Source organism: Chaetomium tenue (assembly GCF_020726465.1).
Source record: "Chaetomium tenue strain MPI-SDFR-AT-0079 chromosome Unknown F5144scaffold_2, whole genome shotgun sequence".
Lineage (NCBI taxonomy): Eukaryota > Fungi > Ascomycota > Sordariomycetes > Sordariales > Chaetomiaceae > Chaetomium > Chaetomium tenue.
Window position 1 is genome coordinate 1,544,078 of NW_027117330.1, and position 16,051 is coordinate 1,560,128.

At 56.5% G+C, this 16,051-nt stretch overlaps 5 protein-coding genes across 5 annotated transcripts; 3 read left to right on the forward strand and 2 right to left on the reverse strand.

Moving 5' to 3' along the window:
- The first annotated feature begins 1,443 nt into the window (after window positions 1-1,443).
- Window positions 1,444-2,782, forward strand: F5144DRAFT_609588 (uncharacterized protein). Its single transcript, XM_066791633.1, has 3 exons — window positions 1,444-1,536; window positions 1,590-2,347; window positions 2,402-2,782. Exons 1-3 carry the CDS (start codon window positions 1,459-1,461, stop codon window positions 2,754-2,756), a joined length of 1,191 nt encoding a protein of 396 aa, XP_066646177.1. The 5' UTR covers window positions 1,444-1,458; the 3' UTR covers window positions 2,757-2,782.
- A 696-nt stretch (window positions 2,783-3,478) lies between these two features.
- On the reverse strand, window positions 3,479-6,894 carry F5144DRAFT_482939 (uncharacterized protein; the record flags this gene model as incomplete). The annotated part of the gene is made up of 5 exons (XM_066785365.1): window positions 3,479-4,587; window positions 4,640-4,949; window positions 5,004-5,463; window positions 5,519-6,120; window positions 6,178-6,894. The coding sequence occupies 5 exons, from the start codon at window positions 6,892-6,894 to the stop codon at window positions 3,479-3,481; spliced, it is 3,198 nt and encodes a 1,065-aa protein (XP_066646178.1).
- Window positions 6,895-7,563: 669 nt separating this feature from the next.
- Window positions 7,564-9,982, forward strand: F5144DRAFT_105092 (histidine phosphatase superfamily). The gene is made up of 3 exons (XM_066782100.1): window positions 7,564-8,217; window positions 8,277-8,559; window positions 8,629-9,982. The coding sequence occupies exons 1-3, from the start codon at window positions 8,049-8,051 to the stop codon at window positions 9,767-9,769; spliced, it is 1,593 nt and encodes a 530-aa protein (XP_066646179.1). The 5' UTR covers window positions 7,564-8,048; the 3' UTR covers window positions 9,770-9,982.
- Window positions 9,983-10,574: 592 nt separating this feature from the next.
- Window positions 10,575-13,559, forward strand: F5144DRAFT_105023 (uncharacterized protein). Its single transcript, XM_066782099.1, has 4 exons — window positions 10,575-10,984; window positions 11,043-11,916; window positions 11,974-12,343; window positions 12,397-13,559. Exons 1-4 carry the CDS (start codon window positions 10,749-10,751, stop codon window positions 13,431-13,433), a joined length of 2,517 nt encoding a protein of 838 aa, XP_066646180.1. The 5' UTR covers window positions 10,575-10,748; the 3' UTR covers window positions 13,434-13,559.
- Window positions 13,560-14,743: 1,184 nt separating this feature from the next.
- F5144DRAFT_599309 (uncharacterized protein) lies at window positions 14,744-15,742 on the reverse strand (the record flags this gene model as incomplete). The annotated part of the gene is made up of 1 exon (XM_066790998.1): window positions 14,744-15,742. The coding sequence occupies one exon, from the start codon at window positions 15,740-15,742 to the stop codon at window positions 14,744-14,746; it is 999 nt and encodes a 332-aa protein (XP_066646181.1).
- Between the last annotated feature and the right edge of the window lie 309 nt (window positions 15,743-16,051).

Genomic DNA, 16,051 nt, shown 5'->3' on the forward strand with positions numbered 1-16,051 from the left:
TGCTGTTGAGGTTGTGTGTCTTCTCTGCCATGGCGCTTCGTTTGGCTACCCAAGTTGGTGTGCGATGCGATGCGATGCGTTGGATAGCTGGAGATCGGCGTGTGTGTGTAGGATGTTCGAGAAACCGCGTTGGCTATCTGGTTGGCATAAACGCTATCTGTTGTTGGGATACCGCCAGGCTATACGGGACAAGAAAAATCATCACCATTCCAATTATCGTTCTGCCCCTCATTTTGCGGCGTTGTTGATGTTGATCTCGGAGAAAAACCGAAGGGTGATGCATGCGCGCACACGTGGGATGCCCCGCTTCGATCGCCAAGACCCACTCCGGTCCTGCCGGGCCGTGCCGCTTGGCGATCGTATCCCCGGCTTGAACCGAGCATCTCTTGGCATTACCCCTGTAGGTATTAATTACAAGCTCCGAGAGTCCTAAAACAACAGGACGCGACTGACAACCCCCTTGGAAGGCTAATACTTAACTTTCCCATTGATATAAGTTCGGATTGCTCCGCTTATTATATGCTGCCTAGGATGTGGCCATCCACTAACTTAATAGGTGGGAAGCTGCAAGTAAACTTTCTAGCATCCCTCCGCCCTCGCGCACTGGCCACGGGGTACCTTCCTGGCACGCCCGCCCGCCTATATATACAACTTCCCGCACGCACACTGTCACCGCCTCCTCACAATTGAAGTTGAACACCGGTTTAGCTCAGCGGCATTGTGTGGAGGACCGGTTGGACACCAATCGAAAGAGGACCGGTTCGACTCCCCCTCGCGGCGCAAAAACTTTGAATAAACAGGGTTTTCGTAACCACCAACCTCCAATCCACCGGGGAATGGGGCTTGGTGGTGAGCTTTTTGCTTTTTCTTTTTTTAACTTTTTATTCATGTATGTATCTCAACCAAAGTGTAATCTGGTCGACGCAGCGAATTCATGACATCGGCATCACAAAGCTCATCAACAACGGAGTTAGCCTCCTTCCGCTGACTGGTGCCCACCGATGAGCTGCCTCTAATCCTAGAGATCTACAATGGGCGCTGATGAGGGTGTTTACTAGTTAATTCTTCCCAGCGCCTTGGCTGTTTTCATTTCGTGCGCCATCGAGTGTAAGTCGATCAAGAAGGGTAAGGGTAGCGGTGAAGGGGGTTTGAGCTTGGGTTTAGAGGGGAGTTTAGAAGGGATGGAGATATGAGAACTGGGCCCGCTTGGTGGAGCGAAGTTTGCACTTTGCACGTTGCACTCTACAGCTGGAGCCTGGAGGTTGGAAGTCGGCTGCTTTGGCACAGTGTGATTGTAGCTCTGCTGCCTGCCCATTCTTGCAAAATTAGGTTGTTGTTCCGAGATCAGGGCTGTCATCTTGCGCTCGGGCCACTCATTAGTATTATCATAAATAGGCAATCATGCCCGCTTTTGAACCCTTCCTCTTTCTTGCAGCGTAAATGCCAGAGAGTTTTACAATGGCTTCCCAAACGACTCCCAACCTCCAGGAGCCGACCGCCATCTCCCTCAATGGAGAAAGCCGTGCTGAGGAGCTGGTACTTCTGTGTTCCTTTCCACATAAATAATGACGACCGCTAACTGTTCCCAGTTTTTACCCAGTATTTCAACGATTGAGGATGTCATCCACGCCATCGCCAGCTTCCGCCAACGAGGTACAGAAGAACTGGGCCTCAAATTCCATTGGAAGGCAAGCAAGGTCGAGGGCCTTTCTGAATATCTGAATGCCAAGCTGGCCGAACTGGACCAACCGAAGGTCCGACACTTTGAATACGATTACGAAACCGAGATGGTGTCTCTCGAGATTATGAGCGAATCTGTGGTACATGGCGAGGCTAAGATTGAGCTTGAGCAGTATCTCGAAAAGTGTCTTGCAGATGCGTGGTCCCCTACGAATGAAGACAAAATCTTGCGGGCTATACAGTCCGTGATACCCCAAGGTACGACCGACATCAAGTACGAAGCCAAACTTTGGAAGCAGCCCGACGTTTCATTTGGCGTCGTCCATACGCTGCCATCGCTGGTTTGTGAGGTTTCCTGGAGCGAGACCCGACAGCATGCAGAGAGTAAGGCGCGCGATTACATCGGCTTGTCGGACGGCAAGATCCAGGCCGTACTTATCATCGACCTTGAGTACCCCGACTTGACGAAGGCGTGGTTCAGCCTCCTGGTTTCGAACGGCCGTCCAGACCACTGGGTTTGCAATAATATACTCTACCACGACGATAATCTCGACCAGCAACCTGCTGGACAAGTCGGTCTTTATTTGTCCGACTTTGTTGGTTTCGCTGGTTTGCCAGCATCTTATTGCCGCCCCTCAGCCGCTGAGCTGGATGCCGGGATCACAAGGTTTGGCGATTTCCTCTTCAAGAATTGCAACAAGTCTAACTCATTTTTTGATAGAATTCCCACCGTCATATTGACATATGATAAACTAAGGTCCATTTTTCGTTGGGCTCGCTATGCACACGACCCGGCAAAGTTCACCATTGAGGTTGGCGACGAACCGCAAAACCCATACCTAAACGCACGCCTGGACATGGCTGAAAAGTGTAGCGAGTTGGAACAGCGGATGGAACAGCAGCTCATTGAGCTTCGGGGGCGGAATGACCGTGAGCTGGAGCGGTGGCACATCGAGCTTCGGGAACGGAATGTCCGCGAGTTGAAACGGATAGACAGCGAGATAAAACGGAAGGAGCGCGAGTTGGAACAGCTGCTCGCTGAGCTGGAACGGGAACAGCGCAGGGTCAAGGATTAGTTAAGAGGTGGAACGGCGTGTGTGGCTTGATAGCCCCCCGCTATTTCTCGGCAAGATAGCGAATTATGTTGATAACATCAGCAAACTCTAGGACGTGTCGAACCTCCCGTCGATCCTCGAGCGCCGTCGAGCCTAACAAGTCTCCCGCCGAGTGATTTTAGCTATATTCCTCACAATAACTCGTTTGGGATGCGGCCTTGGTGCCGATGGCCCACCTGTACGTCTCCACCAAGTCTATGAAGCTGAAGGTATCCGGATGGGAAAAAGGACACAAGGGTTTCTAAAGCGCTGACATTAGCGCTGCTCTTTATATACCTACCTAGAGTGACGATGGGGCACTCTCATCTAGGACCTAATACCATTGCTGGTTAATCACGATAACACGGCTGCTAGGATCCTGGGTCGGTGACGACCAGCGAATCCTTGGTGATGTACGTATGTTCGTTGCTATACTATTCTGTGGAGTACCAGAACCCACCTTGATCAACAGCACTGGCTTGTCCAACTGTCACATACGACCATATCCGCGAGAAAGTACGGGATCCCGTCCGCTCTCCCCTAGTCAAACTCGTGAGAGCCGAACTAGTACTCAGGTCGGTGACGACTGGGGAATCCTCGGTGTTGTATGTTTTTGCCTTTTTTGTTGCCGAACCCTGCTCCGACAGCCAAGTACCCTCCCGTTTTCCACCTTCCCCTCCAAAGCAGCACCGAACATCCACACGCTAATCCAAAACAACCTCAAACTCATACTCCTTGCTCGCATCCAGCGTATACTCCGGCAGCGTCTCCGGCCCGCACGACCCCGTCCCCAGGCCGTGATGCATCCAGTCCAGATGCACAACCAAATCGCCCCTTTTCCTCTCCCTCAGCTCATACGGATGCTGGGCCGCGTCAAGGTCCTCGGCCGTGTACGGCAGCGCCGAGAAACTTGCGCCCTCAAAGTCCCCGTACCGCGCCCTCAGCAGGCGGGCCGGCGCAGCCGTGACAAACTCGACCCACCGCACGTCCGTCCGGTTTCCATTCTCCTGCGGAAACTCGTAGTCGGTCATCAGATAGTCAACGCGCACCTCCCGATAGTCTACATGCTGGCTGAGCTTCCTATCGCGATAGCTTTCGCCCGGACCCCGGCCGTACCAGCGAGCCTCGGCACACCCCGCCAACGCTGTGACTAGGCCCAAGCGGCCCCATGCACGTGGAAGCAGGTTACCGGTAGGCTTCGCGTGTGCCCGTATGTAGACGTGGTCCGCTGCGAAGTGGTAGGTGGTGGTAACCTCGAGAGCCCAATTCAGGACCGGCGGGGCGATGCGGCTCTTGGTGATGACTTCGACAACACCGTCTTCCTGTTGGTGCCAAGACGACTGGACGAGATGGTGCTTTGCCTGATGTAGACGGCGGTCACGCCAGTTTCGGCCAAAATCGCAGCCGCGGTCGTTGTCGGTTTGGGCGCGGTAGATGTCGAAGCGAATGGGCTCGGTGAGGATATTTGGGGAGAGACTTTCTGAGCCCGACCTTGAGCGCTTTGAGCGCTGCCAGCTGACGAGAGTGCCACGAACAAGGTCGAATTTCCAAGATAGCCCGTGGCTGCTGATAATTGACAGGATCGTGCTGGTTAATCTCACCTCTAACGATTGCGTCGAGAAATTGGTGACATTGCGTAGAAGCCGGAGGCTCGCGGGTTTCGTCAACTGCACTTCCCCGTCCGCAACGATGTGCCCCGCGCTGGACCAAGCGTTAGCAACCAAGTTCGGAAATACCAGACGTAAGTTTGAGTCTGCCGGTTGTTTCTGCTCAAGCCCCGGGAGTTCCAAGAGAGCCTGCTGACCGGGAAGGCCTAAAGCTGGGTGAGCAGAGGTAGTAACGAGCGAAAGGAATTACATGCTTACAACTAGGGACGTTTGATATATTCGGCCAGAATGAGTCCGTCACACCATCCGAGGCTATCCACCACCAACAATCCACATGGGAAAGGTCGATGAAGTCGTACCGGTTTACAATCCGCACCTTATTTCCATCTTCGATACCAAGGATCTGGATAGGTTGAATAGCCTTTTTGTATTCAGCAAGACCCGGCCCAGGGGTGTGATCTGAGAAGCACAGTCCGTCCATGACGAAGTTGTAGTCATTGGGCTCATCACCGAAATCGCCACCGTATCCCATGTACTCTTGCCCGTCTTTCGTCCTCGTCCTTAGGCCCTGTGAAGGTCATACATCAGTTCTGGTCAAGCGACGTCTTCAGGGTCAACTTACATGATTCGCCCACTCCCACACAAAGCCACCCATCAGCCGAGGGTATTTATAAAAAAGGTCGATGTACTCCTTGATGGCACCAGGGCCGTTACCCATGGCGTGCACATACTCACACAAAACCAGTGGCTTATCCCATTCGCGGGCCTTCGCCATTGATTCGACGTCACCGATGGAGAAATACATCCGACTCAGGATGTCGGCAGACTGAGCGTTCCAGTCGCCCTCGTAGTGTATCAGACGAGAGTTATCGATGCTCTTGATGAACTTGTACATGGCGGCATGGTTTCGGCCGTAGCTAGACTCATTGCCGAGAGACCAGAGGACGACACTAGGGCGGTTGAAATCACGGGCGACCATCTGCCGGGCACGGTCAATGTATGCTTCTTCCCAGTCAGGGTTGTCGGATGTCAATGCCGTGCCGTCGCCCCCTACTACAAAAAGTCCGTGGCATTCGAGGTCGCTGAATCACAGTTAGGAACGCTGTTGTTGAAAAGGCCTGCCTCCCAAAAACATACCACTCATCCAGAATCCAAAAGCCCAACTCGTCGGCCAGCTCGTAGAGCCTGTAGTCATTGATGTAATGTGAGGTCCTGATGGCGTTGATGTTGTGTTGCTTCATTAGGTGTAGATCGGCCTTGAGGAACTCGTACGGCACCGCCCGCCCGTGGTCGGGATGGTGTTCATGCCGGTTGACGCCCCTCAACTTGACGGGTGCGCCGTTCACACAGAATACGCCGTCTCGGAGCTCGGTCCGGCGGAAGCCTACCCTCTCGGCCAAGACACAGCCTGGCATAGAGAGAACCAACTGATAAAGGTAGGGCGTCTCGGCCGTCCATCTGTGTACATTCTTGAGGGGCCCGATCTTGACTTTGGTCCACGTTCCTTCGTCTGAGGCCTCGCCCTCCCCTTCCTGAATCTGGCTGGCAATCTCTGTCCCGTCGGTATCCAGGAGGGTCAAATTGACTTTTGCTTTGTGGCTGAGCTTGAACTCGACATGCAAAGTCCCGTCTTGATAGTCGTCAGACAACTGGGCCTGGATACGAAGGTCCTCAAAGTGAGTGGGTGGGAACTTGTGTAGCCAAACATCACGGAAAATGCCACTGAGCCACCATTGGTCCTGTAAAGATGAGCTTCATTGTCACAGGGAGATATGATGGGACTGGTTTCAGCGTACCTGATCCTCTATGTAGCTGCCGTCACACCGCTGGTAAACTTCTACGTGGAGGGAGTTGGTGCCGGGGCAACGGACAAAGGGGGTGATGTCGAACTCGCTTGGGTTCCTGGACCCCTGAGAGTATCCGACCTCGCGGTGGTTCACCCACAAGGTAAAGGCAGAATCAACGCCTTCAAATCGCAGCCTGAACTGATGCCCCTTGTCTTCCGAGGCGAGTTGGAAAGATGTGGCGTAACGGCCGCATTCATTGTCATCGATCGGCACGTGTGGAGGGTCGACCGGAAATGGGAAGTTGAGGTTAGTGTAATGCGGCCCTTTCCCGTAACCCTGGAGCTGCCACATGCCCGGAACACGGATGGTCTGCCCACCCCAGCCATGTTTGGACTCCAGGTCGCTCGGGGTGTGCAGATGGAAGTCGACGGGACCATCGAGGGGGGACTTGGAGAGGTGGAATCGCCACTGCCCCGAGATGAGTTGACTCTTGGAGCACGCGACATCGCGTGACAAGGCGTCTTCTCGGTTCTCGTACAAGAAAAAATGGGCACGCGGCGGCAAAGTGTTCCGGTGGATGACCTTGAGGTTGTTCCAGTCCGGAGGTGTTACCGGAATTATGTGCGGAGCGTGGGGAGCATGAGGCGGGCCTGAACGGGAGGGTTCCGGTGCATCGGCGGTAGGAGCCTGTCCCGGGAGAGCGGAGGCGAGCTCTCCTAGGCGCATCGGGACCATTTCCGTGGAAGAGCTCGAGATTTTAAACATTTTGGAGGTCACGCCCTATGGTGTATGTATGTGATACGCAGTGAGGCAGGCACATGGGCAGGGTGCAACGAGCCAATTGACTCCCAATGGTCTAAAGGAAAGTTGCGAGGATAATCTGATGGTGACTGAGATGACCGGGAAGTTTGAAGGACGAGAGGAGACTTCCTTCCCAAGAGTTGGCAGTCAACGGATCATGTGTTCCACGTCATTGCCTGTTTCGTCGTTCACCCCGCACCTCGCCATCCAGCGGGAAGGTGCTGGGATGGAACCAGTGAGTGTGTTTGAGTCGTTCGGGTTCCAGGGTTAGGGTAACTTTCTTCCGAGGTGACTCCCTCCCTCCGAGACACCATCGAGCTGCATCGTATATCGATACATGTTGTTGTGACGGCCGATGCCGTCGTGGGTAGAAAGGTTATCGCCATAACTATTCCTCGCGGCTCGCTGTTGGTGTGACAGACCCAGTAGCGGGACGACGATGAGTTGATGATTTATTCATCGTCGACAAGAAGACTCGCAATGAGAAGCGATATTCTCGCTAAGGTGTGGAAGGCAAGAGGAGTATGGAATGCAGGGTCTGACCTGGAAGCCAGAAAATAAAAGGGATACGCAATCGTCCGGAATATCATTTTTACCAAAATACGAATAAATAAATGCAACAGCCGACTCCAGCCACTCAGGCATGCTCGTGTCGCTACCACATTCTACGATAACCAAGTTTGCCGGTCCATGATTCTTGTCGCTTATCACTTTGAGATCGGTCGCGTGTGGGACTCTTCTTCCCGCTTAAACAGCCACCAAATCAAGCTCTGGTTCGTTTCCACGTGGATACCCCGGTTGTACTTTGCCCCTGTAACATCGCATCGCCGGCGTCACGGTGACCCGCTTCTTCTTACAGATTCGGCTGCATCTCCGTTGCACGTGGCTACGGACACCGTAGGACGCCGAGATATCGTGGTAACGCGTCGCGATATAGGGCTGGATAACTCGAGCCGAGAGATACAAAAGGACGGTGAGACATTGAAGATGGCAGACGCCCCAGGTCCCCGGCCATCTGGTTTTCTCTGGTCGTATTGCATCGTGCCATCAAGTCCATTGTGCTTCGCCAGCCGCCAGCAATGTCTCTCTCTAAGACGATCACCGCGGTCCTGGTAGGCGCTGGCGTGGTCTCTGGCCGATCCGGTGCCGGCACATCGCTGGACCCCGTTCAGCCGGTGCTCCGACCAGACGGCGCCCTGGCCAAAGATCCGCTGGCTCACCTAGGAGGCAACGGGCCTTGGACTGCCGGTGAGTGAATAAAATGTGCCCACAAGCTTGCATGCTTGGGATTTCTAACCGCGTAACAGCCGATGATGTCAACGGGATCTCCTCTGATGTGCCCAAGAACTGCCATGTCGACCAGGCTGCCTACGTCCTTCGGCACGGGTCCCGCTACCCAGACACGGGCGCCCACAACGGCTGGGTGGAGATGGCTCGCCAATTCAAGGAGAGCAACTACTCGGCGTCGGGGCCGTTGTTCCTTTTCCACACCTGGAACACGCCCCTCACACACCCTGACATACAGATTGCCCAGCTCAGTCAGACCGGCTACAAGGAGCTCCACGATTTGGGATACACGTTGAGGACCCGGTGAGTTAACCTTTTGTATCTCCTTCCTGCGGAAAGGAGAGCTGACGGTGTTATTCTACGTGGCATTAGCTATCCGGACTTGTACCAGGAAGGCGATGACTTCTACGTCTGGGCCAACAACTACACCCGGGTCCTCCAGACCGCCCAGACATTTGTCCGCGGGTACCTAGGACCCAACTCGACGCTGCTCGGCAAAGTTGTCTCCGTCACAAGCCGCGGTATGCCCGCCCACCTCGGCGACACCCTCGCGCCGTCCGACATGTGTCCCACCTTCAAGGACGACAGTTCCGTACAGACAGCAGCGTGGCGCTCCATTTGGCTGCCGCCCTTCATCAAACGCCTCTCTCAATACATCAACGGCGACCTGCAGCTCGACGACTCCAAGTGGAACGACTTCCCCTACATCTGCGGTTTCGAATCGCAAATCACGGGCCGCATGTCCCCCTTCTGCGACACCTTCACACAGGAAGAGCTCGACCAGTACGAGTACCACCAAGACCTCCGGTACTACTACGGCGTGGGTCCCGGCGCGAACGTGTCCCGCCAGATGATGGTACCATTCTTGAACGCGCTCATCCAACGCTTCGTCGACGGACCCGAAGCGGAGGGCATCGCCGCCGGCGGGGGCTCGTTCAAGCTGCCCAAGCTGCTGATGAACTTCCTCAACGACGGCCAGCTCAACCAGCTCGCCGCCGCCATCGGCGTCTTCGACGAGCAAACCCCCCTCCCGACCGACCGCATCGCCACGGACCGTCTCTGGCGCAGCTCGCGCATCTCGCCCATGCGCGGCACCATCGCCTTTGAGCGCCTCAACTGCAGGGTCAGTGCCGGCGGCGACGACGGTAACACCACCACCACACCCCCCACCACCACCACACCCCCCACCACCACCACCTCCACATCAAGAGCCTGCAAACCCCGACCAACCACCGGCCCAATTCCCACGCGGCGCCAAGGCCCAAGCAGGAACGAGACCTTCATCCGGATCCGCCTCAACGAGGCCGTGTACGCCGTGCCATCGTGCCAGGACGGGCCGGGCCAGTCGTGCAGCGTGGCCAAGTATGCGGCGTATGTGTCAGACAAGCTGGCGGCCATCGGCAGCTTTGCGGAGCTGTGCAACGCGACTGACCCGGCTACGCCGAGTAAGGTGCTGGGGGCGAGTTTCTTGACGGATTTGGATCAGGCGCATTTGAGGGTTTTGGGGGGGTGAGTGAGTGTTGGATTTATGGATGGAGGGTGGTTTGTGCTGGGGAGAGGGTGGTGATTTATCAGGTCAGATGGGATCTCTATATTGGGTGCGGGGCGGTGATAGCTTCAATTCATTGGAAGCAGCGGAAGGCGAGCGTCAAGATCAAAACCATGATGATCGGCTTAGTTGGGTTTAATTCTCCGTATTTTGTTTAATCGACCTAATTAGGGCTAGCTGCTCCCTATAAACAACCTGGAACTGAAACGGGGACTCCTGTAATTTATTAATTCTAGAAGGTACGCCCCGCAGCACCCCACAACCAACTTCAACTGGTCTTCGGATCGATCTTGAACAAACTTCTACAACTTTTAATTGCTCCACGATTCGCCTTCTACATACCCCAATGGCGTGAGATATACGATAGGCTATTTTAGCTGTACCTTAATATGAGAAAGTTGCAGGTACATCGCGATCCCCGATGCAGTCCCGTCCCGCACCAACCACGCGTCAGCGATGGCCCCTCAAAAACGCGGAAGCCGATCCTCCATGCCTTCTCAAATGACGTTGCATTCACGGGAACGCGGGTGGACAATGCGAGGCGTGATCGAGGCATGGCTCCGCAATTTTGCGTTCGGTTCCCCTTTGCGTCCATCACCGATTCGCGGAATTTCTACGATATCCTGCTCATTCTGAGGTCCTCACGCCCGCTATCCGCTTGGCCGCTCGACCCGCTCCCCGGTTCGAACCATGGGCCCGGGCCAGGAACCGTTTTCGATGCCACCCCCGGTCCGCTCGGGATGCACCCTAGACGTAGCGAGCTTTCGGGAACCCGGGCAGATGCATATGGTTACGTCAACTTGGTGGGCTGTCTTCCGGAGGTCCTTCCTTAGGTAGCAGCCCTCTTGTCCTATATCAACCGCGATGCCTCTCCTGCTTCGACATTCCTGGATGTAGCTGTGCACGCCAATCGTGTCGACTTCACACCGGCTTCACTCCAGCCATGCAGTGCCCATCTGCGCTACAGCTCCTGGTCGCGGCCTTGGTGGCCCCGGCCACGGCTGCCACTTGGAAGAACGTCAACATCGGCGGTGGTGGTGGCTTCGTCCCGGGTATTGTGTTCCACCCGACGACCAACGGTGTTGCGTATGCCCGGACGGATATCGGTGGTCTGTACAGGCTAAACGACGACGACTCGTGGACCCCCCTGACTGACAGCATCAACACCAACGAGAAATGGTGAGACACACACACCCCGGCATATTGAAGGCCTAGCTCCATCACTTACATTAATCAGGGGCAACTGGGGCATCGATACCATGGCACTTGACCCTCAGGATCCCGACAAGGTGTACGCTGCTACCGGCATGTACACCAACGACTGGGACCCCAACCCCGGCGCCATCATTCGCAGTTCCGACAGGGGCGCCACGTGGACCTCCGCCGAACTGCCCTTCAAGGTCGGCGGAAATATGCCCGGCCGTGGCATGGGCGAGAGGCTGGCCGTGGACCCCGCCAATTCCGATATCCTCTACTTTGGTGCTCGCAGCGGCAACGGTTTGTGGAAGAGCATGGATGGTGGTGCGACCTGGGCCAAGGTTGAGTCCTTCACGAACACCGGCACCTACATCGCCGACCCCAGCGATACCAGTGGATACAACTCGGACATCATCGGCCTGGCCTTTGTCACCTTCGATTCGACGTCCGACGTTATCGACGGCGCCACCTCTCGCATTTTCGTCGGAACCGCCGACAACATTACCGCCTCGTTCTATGTGTCCAACGATGCTGGCGCGACCTGGGAGGCCGTGGAGGGCCAGCCCAAGAAATATTTCCCTCACAAGTGCAGGCTCCAGCCGGAGGAGAAGGCTCTCTACCTCAGCTACAGCGACGGCGCTGGCCCGTACGATGGCACCCAGGGAGGCGTGCATCGTTACGATATCGCCACCGGCACGTGGAAGGACATCACCCCCGTTTCGGGCGCTGACCTGACCTTCGGCTTCGGCGGTCTCAGTGTCGACATGCAGAAGCCCGGCACTCTTATCGTCGCCACTCTGAACTCGTGGTGGCCCGATGCTCAGATTTACAGGTCGACCGACTCGGGCGAGACCTGGACCACTATTTGGGAGTGGGTTGGCTACCCAGACCAGAACTGGTACTACGGGCTCTACGTAGGTGTCCATACCACATAAGGATGAGCTTAGGAATTTTGAAACTGACACGCGCAGACCGATAACGCCCCGTGGATCAACACCGGTTTTGTCTCCCGCGACACCAAGCGCCTAGGCTGGATGATTGAGGCCCTCGAGATTAACCCCCTGGACAGCGACCACTGGCTGTACGGAACTGGTCTGACCCTGTATGGTGGCCACGACCTGACCAAATGGGACACCGCCACTCGCAACGTCACCATCTCCTCGCTGGCCGTTGGCATTGAGGAGATGGCCGTGCTTGGTCTTGCCTCCCCGGTCGGTGGATCCGAGCTTCTGGCTGCCGTTGGCGATGACTGCGGTTTCACCTTTGCGACCAGCGAGGACCTTGGCACCTCGCCTGAGACACCGTGGATGGACCCCATCTGGACCAGCGCCACCGATGTTGGTAAGTATCGATGGATGGCCCGTCAAAACCATGCATAGACTAACAGAGCCTAGACTACGCCGGCAACAAGCCCGAGAACATTGTCCGCGTCGGCAACTCCAACGGCGCCCCACAGGTCGCCGTCTCCGCCGATGGTGGCGCCACCTGGAAAGCCCACCCCGGAACCGATGACACCAAGAACAGCGGAACCCTCGCCTACTCGGCCGACGCCGACACCATCCTCTGGTCGTCGGGAACCTCCGGCGTACTCCGGTCGCAGGCCCAGGGCACCTTCGCCGCTGTGGCATCTGTCCCCTCTGGTGCCGCCATCGCCGCTGACAAGCGCAACAACACTGTCTTCTACGCTGGCTCCGGTGCCGCCTTCTACCGCAGCACCGACACGGGCGCCACCTTCACCAAGGTCGCCTCCGCCCTCGGCAAGGCCACCGCCGTCAAGGACATCGCGGCGCACCCGGACGTGGCGGGCGAGGTCTGGGTCAGCACCGACGTGGGCCTGTTCCGCAGCACTGACTTCGGCGTGACCTTCACCGCGGCCGGCGCCAGCAGCCTCAGCAAGACGGAGCAGATCTCCATCGGCAAGGGCGAGGGGACCGCCTGGAACCTGTACGCCTTCGGCGTGGGCGCCAACGGCGCCAAGCTGTACGCCACCTCGGACAACGGCGCCACCTTTGTCGACGTCCAGGGCGACCAGGGCTTCGGCTCCATGGCCGCCAACCGCGTCGTCGGCAGCGGCAACGTCGCCGGCCAGGTCTACGTCGGCACCAATGGCCGCGGCGTCTTCTACGCCAAGGTCTCTGTCCCCGGCGGCGGCGGCGGCCCCAACCCCTCCGCGAGCTCCACCTCGGCCGTGCCCTCGGCGACCGAGTCGGCCTGCCCCACCACCATGTCGACCTCGACCGTCAAGCCCCCCGCGTCCTCGTCGGCGGTGCCGACTACCACCACTAGCAGCAGCTCGCCGCCGGTGACGTCGGCGCCCGCGCTCGCTCAGCGGTGGCAGCAGTGTGGGGGGGCCTCGTGGCAGGGTCCTACGGCCTGTGTGGCGCCGTGGACGTGCCAGAAGCAGAATGACTGGTACTACCAGTGTCTGTGAGGGGTTTTCATGCCGCGGATGAACCCGGCGTCCGTGAGGTCACAGGTGTTCTAGTCACTTGAATGATCCGGATGTGTGTACATATACAAATATACATATTTATGCGTAACTTGACAACAGTTATTACATGCTTCCAGTCCCTCCCGTACATGCCTCAGTTAACGGGGCGGACGGGGATATCCTTTTCTGTGAGGGCCTTGCCTCCTGCTACGTTCGTTGTCAGGTGCAAAACTGGTATTCTGAGCAAACCGACCGCATCTGTGGGTAACGTTTTTGGGGTCCTCTAATAACAACACGCCGATACCAGTCCCTCCCGTTGACCCGCGAGTTCAGGTACCAGGCAAACACCCGATTGCTGTCTGCTGGCAAGGAGGCCTTGTCCCAGAAGAAGGGCATGCATGGGGCCGATTGTACTTCCTGGACGAATCGGACCATGTCACGGGCGATTCTTTCGACGGCGGTGAGCAGGTCAGGCTCAGAACGAGGCGGTGTAGTATTTTCAGCGGCTGCTTCCCGGGCCTGTGGCGGCGGACTGCAGGTCCGGATTGATCGGAGGCGTGCCGCGCATTGGTTTGCTTCGTCACAAGGCAAATTGAACTGGGCGCAACGCAGGCATCCCTTTTTTGTTGCTAAGTTTGCTTCCTACATCTTTAGGTTGGATATACGAAGGGAAATGCGGTGTAAGATATTAGTGAGCGCAGCATGTGCAGGAGAAAGATGGAAGCTGTTGTTGTAGGAAGGCGTTCTCTCTCTGCGGCATGAGGAATCCTACCAATCAGCAATTGGCTTAGGAACCGATCGGGGAAGTGGAGTTCCGGGAGGTCAAAGGGACAGTCAGTCAGAAAAGGGGCCGAAGTTGAAAGGGATGAAAGAAACCAAGAAAAGAGGGCAAGGATGGGAAACAGAGAAAGGGAAATTAAATAAGGAGATCCAATAGAAGGAAAAAAGTAAATGAAGTAAACGCGGTTTCTTTGGGCTTCCTGATGGCTTTCGTTTCAGTCGAGGTTTGGTCGACATCTACTCCAGGAATTCGGCCTTTTCCCCCATACCGTGCCGTTTCGAGAAATGTGTTTCGGGTATGGAATACACTTGATAGCTGTACATTTCATGGCTGTTATTATAGGTATGTATACCAACCTAGGTACATACTTAGATGAACGACGTCCAGCGTCACATAATGGTATCGTCAGGGTTGGGGTTATGTATGGCCCCTGAACCCCTATTCAGCATTCCACTGTAAACAAACCTCATTCGGGTCAAGCCTGCACTGTCTGGTCAGCGATCCCTTAATATTAATAATGTGCTCACCTTTAAACCTCCTCCACCACCGGCGTCCACGCTTGCCTCAACGGCGAACTCCCCTTCAACATCATCCCACTCCCATACGCCTGCTTGAACCCACCCCGCTCAATCAGCATCTCAGCCTCCCTCCCCTCCCTCGCCTCCTCATCCTCCCCCATCCCAAACACCTCCGTCCACCCATACCTCACCAACTTATAAATCTCAAACATCTCCTGCCCCGGCCACCCCTCCCTCCCCTTCTTTTTCTCCTTCCCCACCCTCCCCATCACCGTCCCCCTCCTTAACCCCACCCCCCACCTCCACGCATCCAACTCCCAATCATACCTTACCCCGACCCGCCACCCCTCATACCACTTTACCTTCCTCCCCATCACCCGCCGCGCGCTATGCTTCTCGTCCCGCGCCTTGATCCACCCCTTGGCCCGGTGTCCCGCCCGCTCCAGCAGCCACGACCCGCTCTGCGCCAGCCACCGCCCCTCGCGCGCGATGTATCGCTGTCGTCGGGCGCGGAGGCGGAGATAGCAGAGGATGGTGCGTTGGGAAGGGTCGGCGTGGATTTGCCGCTCGCGGGGGCTCGCGTAGCGCGGTGGGGGGCCGGCGGCGGCGAGGGTGTGGGACATGGTGTGGGCTTGTTGGGCGAGGGGGGTGGGGAGGTGTTGTTCGAGTTGCCATTGGCGGTGGAGGGGGTGGCGGGGTTTGGGGGGGATGGGTTTTGTGGTTCTGAAGGTGGTGGTTCGGGGAAAGGTGGTGGTTTTGCGGGGGGGGATGGGGGTGGTTAGTTGTTCGATGGCTTGCTCGGTTTGGGCTCGGGCTGCGCGGAGGCGCTCTCTGCGGTGGTCGAGGACGGGGGTGAGGCGGGCGAGGTGAGTGAGGCGGAGGATGCGGTGGGGTGGGAGGTCGGTGTTGGCTACCCAAGTGGATAGCTTGTTGGAGCGCCTGGTACGCTTGTAGGGGATCTGGGGTGGTGGACGGTTAGGGTTGTGGGTTTCGAGATAGAGGAGGCTCATCTTGCTTGTGTCTCTCCGGATTGGTTTGTTTGCTTTGCTACGTTACTAGGATGGCTTCGTCGTGTTGGCGTCTTGGATACAACTAACTGACAAGTTCGAAGTTGTGTGTTTCAGTGCTTTGTTAAGTCCACTCTGCCCAAGTCAAACTCACTCTAGACTTTGGTGTATCACGGCTGCTATGAAGCGGACCAAAGGCGATTATGCGCGGGGATCATGGCGGCCTTTTTGATATTACCTGAAAAGCCACCGACTCTTTGTTGGGTCAGAGACAAACGCATTCTCGATTTCCCCTTAACCATATTCCATCTA

What these genes read in the sequence shown, in the direction of transcription:
- F5144DRAFT_609588 (XM_066791633.1), top strand. Translation starts at nt 1,459, where the DNA reads ATGGCTTCCCAAACGACTCCCAACCTCCAGGAGCCGACCGCCATCTCC. An exon ending in AAAGCCGTGCTGAGGAGCTG is followed by an intron (nt 1,537 to 1,589) that starts GTACTTCTGTGT and finishes AACTGTTCCCAG; the next exon opens with TTTTTACCCAGTATTTCAAC. An exon ending in CTGGATGCCGGGATCACAAG is followed by an intron (nt 2,348 to 2,401) that starts GTTTGGCGATTT and finishes ATTTTTTGATAG; the next exon opens with AATTCCCACCGTCATATTGA.
- F5144DRAFT_105092 (XM_066782100.1), top strand. Translation starts at nt 8,049, where the DNA reads ATGTCTCTCTCTAAGACGATCACCGCGGTCCTGGTAGGCGCTGGCGTG. An exon ending in CAACGGGCCTTGGACTGCCG is followed by an intron (nt 8,218 to 8,276) that starts GTGAGTGAATAA and finishes ACCGCGTAACAG; the next exon opens with CCGATGATGTCAACGGGATC. An exon ending in GGATACACGTTGAGGACCCG is followed by an intron (nt 8,560 to 8,628) that starts GTGAGTTAACCT and finishes ACGTGGCATTAG; the next exon opens with CTATCCGGACTTGTACCAGG.
- F5144DRAFT_105023 (XM_066782099.1), top strand. Translation starts at nt 10,749, where the DNA reads ATGCAGTGCCCATCTGCGCTACAGCTCCTGGTCGCGGCCTTGGTGGCC. An exon ending in ATCAACACCAACGAGAAATG is followed by an intron (nt 10,985 to 11,042) that starts GTGAGACACACA and finishes TACATTAATCAG; the next exon opens with GGGCAACTGGGGCATCGATA. An exon ending in ACTGGTACTACGGGCTCTAC is followed by an intron (nt 11,917 to 11,973) that starts GTAGGTGTCCAT and finishes TGACACGCGCAG; the next exon opens with ACCGATAACGCCCCGTGGAT.